Raw genomic sequence first — 578 nt, forward strand, 5'->3', positions numbered from 1 at the left:
TTGCCACCAAGCTATGGTGCACCTGCTCCACCTCCTCTACCACCACCTGCACCCATCCCACCATATGCTTACAACTACGCTGTTCTTGATGCCGAATCTGGAAACGACTTTAGTGCCGAAGAAGAGGCTAAGGATGGAGCAGTCGCTGGCCAATACAAGGTCTTGCGTGCTGATGGCAAAATCATGACTGTTTCCTACACTGTGGATGGAGACAGTGGATTTGTTGCTGATGTTGTGACTGAGCTTCCTCCACCTCCTCCTCCAGCATATGGTGCCCCTCCAGCTCCATTGCCCTCTTATGCCTAAATTCCTTCTGACTACATTATTTTATCAGCAAAATCGATTAATAAAGTTAAAATAAAGAAAACACAAATCATATCTTAATTGTAATTTATCGACTAAATTTAGATGTATTGTTAAATTTTGGTTCAATAAACTACTATGTGCAAAATTGTGTTGTTGTTCATTTATTTATGATATGAAAAATTTACTTTTGTTCTAAAATCTATTTTTCATGGTGTTGTAAAGAAATGGTTACAATAAAGGTGGAGGAAATATATAAAATTCACAATATACAA

The 578-nt window shown here is 38.1% G+C and overlaps 1 protein-coding gene across 1 annotated transcript; it reads left to right on the forward strand.

The window, feature by feature from the left end:
* Window positions 1–3: 3 nt before the first annotated feature.
* LOC121131248 (cuticle protein 7-like) lies at window positions 4–451 on the forward strand (the record flags this gene model as incomplete). Its single annotated transcript, XM_040726753.2, has 1 exon — window positions 4–451. A coding segment is annotated over one exon (303 nt), but the record flags the coding sequence as incomplete, so codon positions are not given.
* Between the last annotated feature and the right edge of the window lie 127 nt (window positions 452–578).

Source organism: Lepeophtheirus salmonis, unplaced genomic scaffold, assembly GCF_016086655.4.
Source record: "Lepeophtheirus salmonis unplaced genomic scaffold, UVic_Lsal_1.4 unplaced_contig_3452_pilon, whole genome shotgun sequence".
Classification (NCBI taxonomy): domain Eukaryota; kingdom Metazoa; phylum Arthropoda; class Copepoda; order Siphonostomatoida; family Caligidae; genus Lepeophtheirus; species Lepeophtheirus salmonis.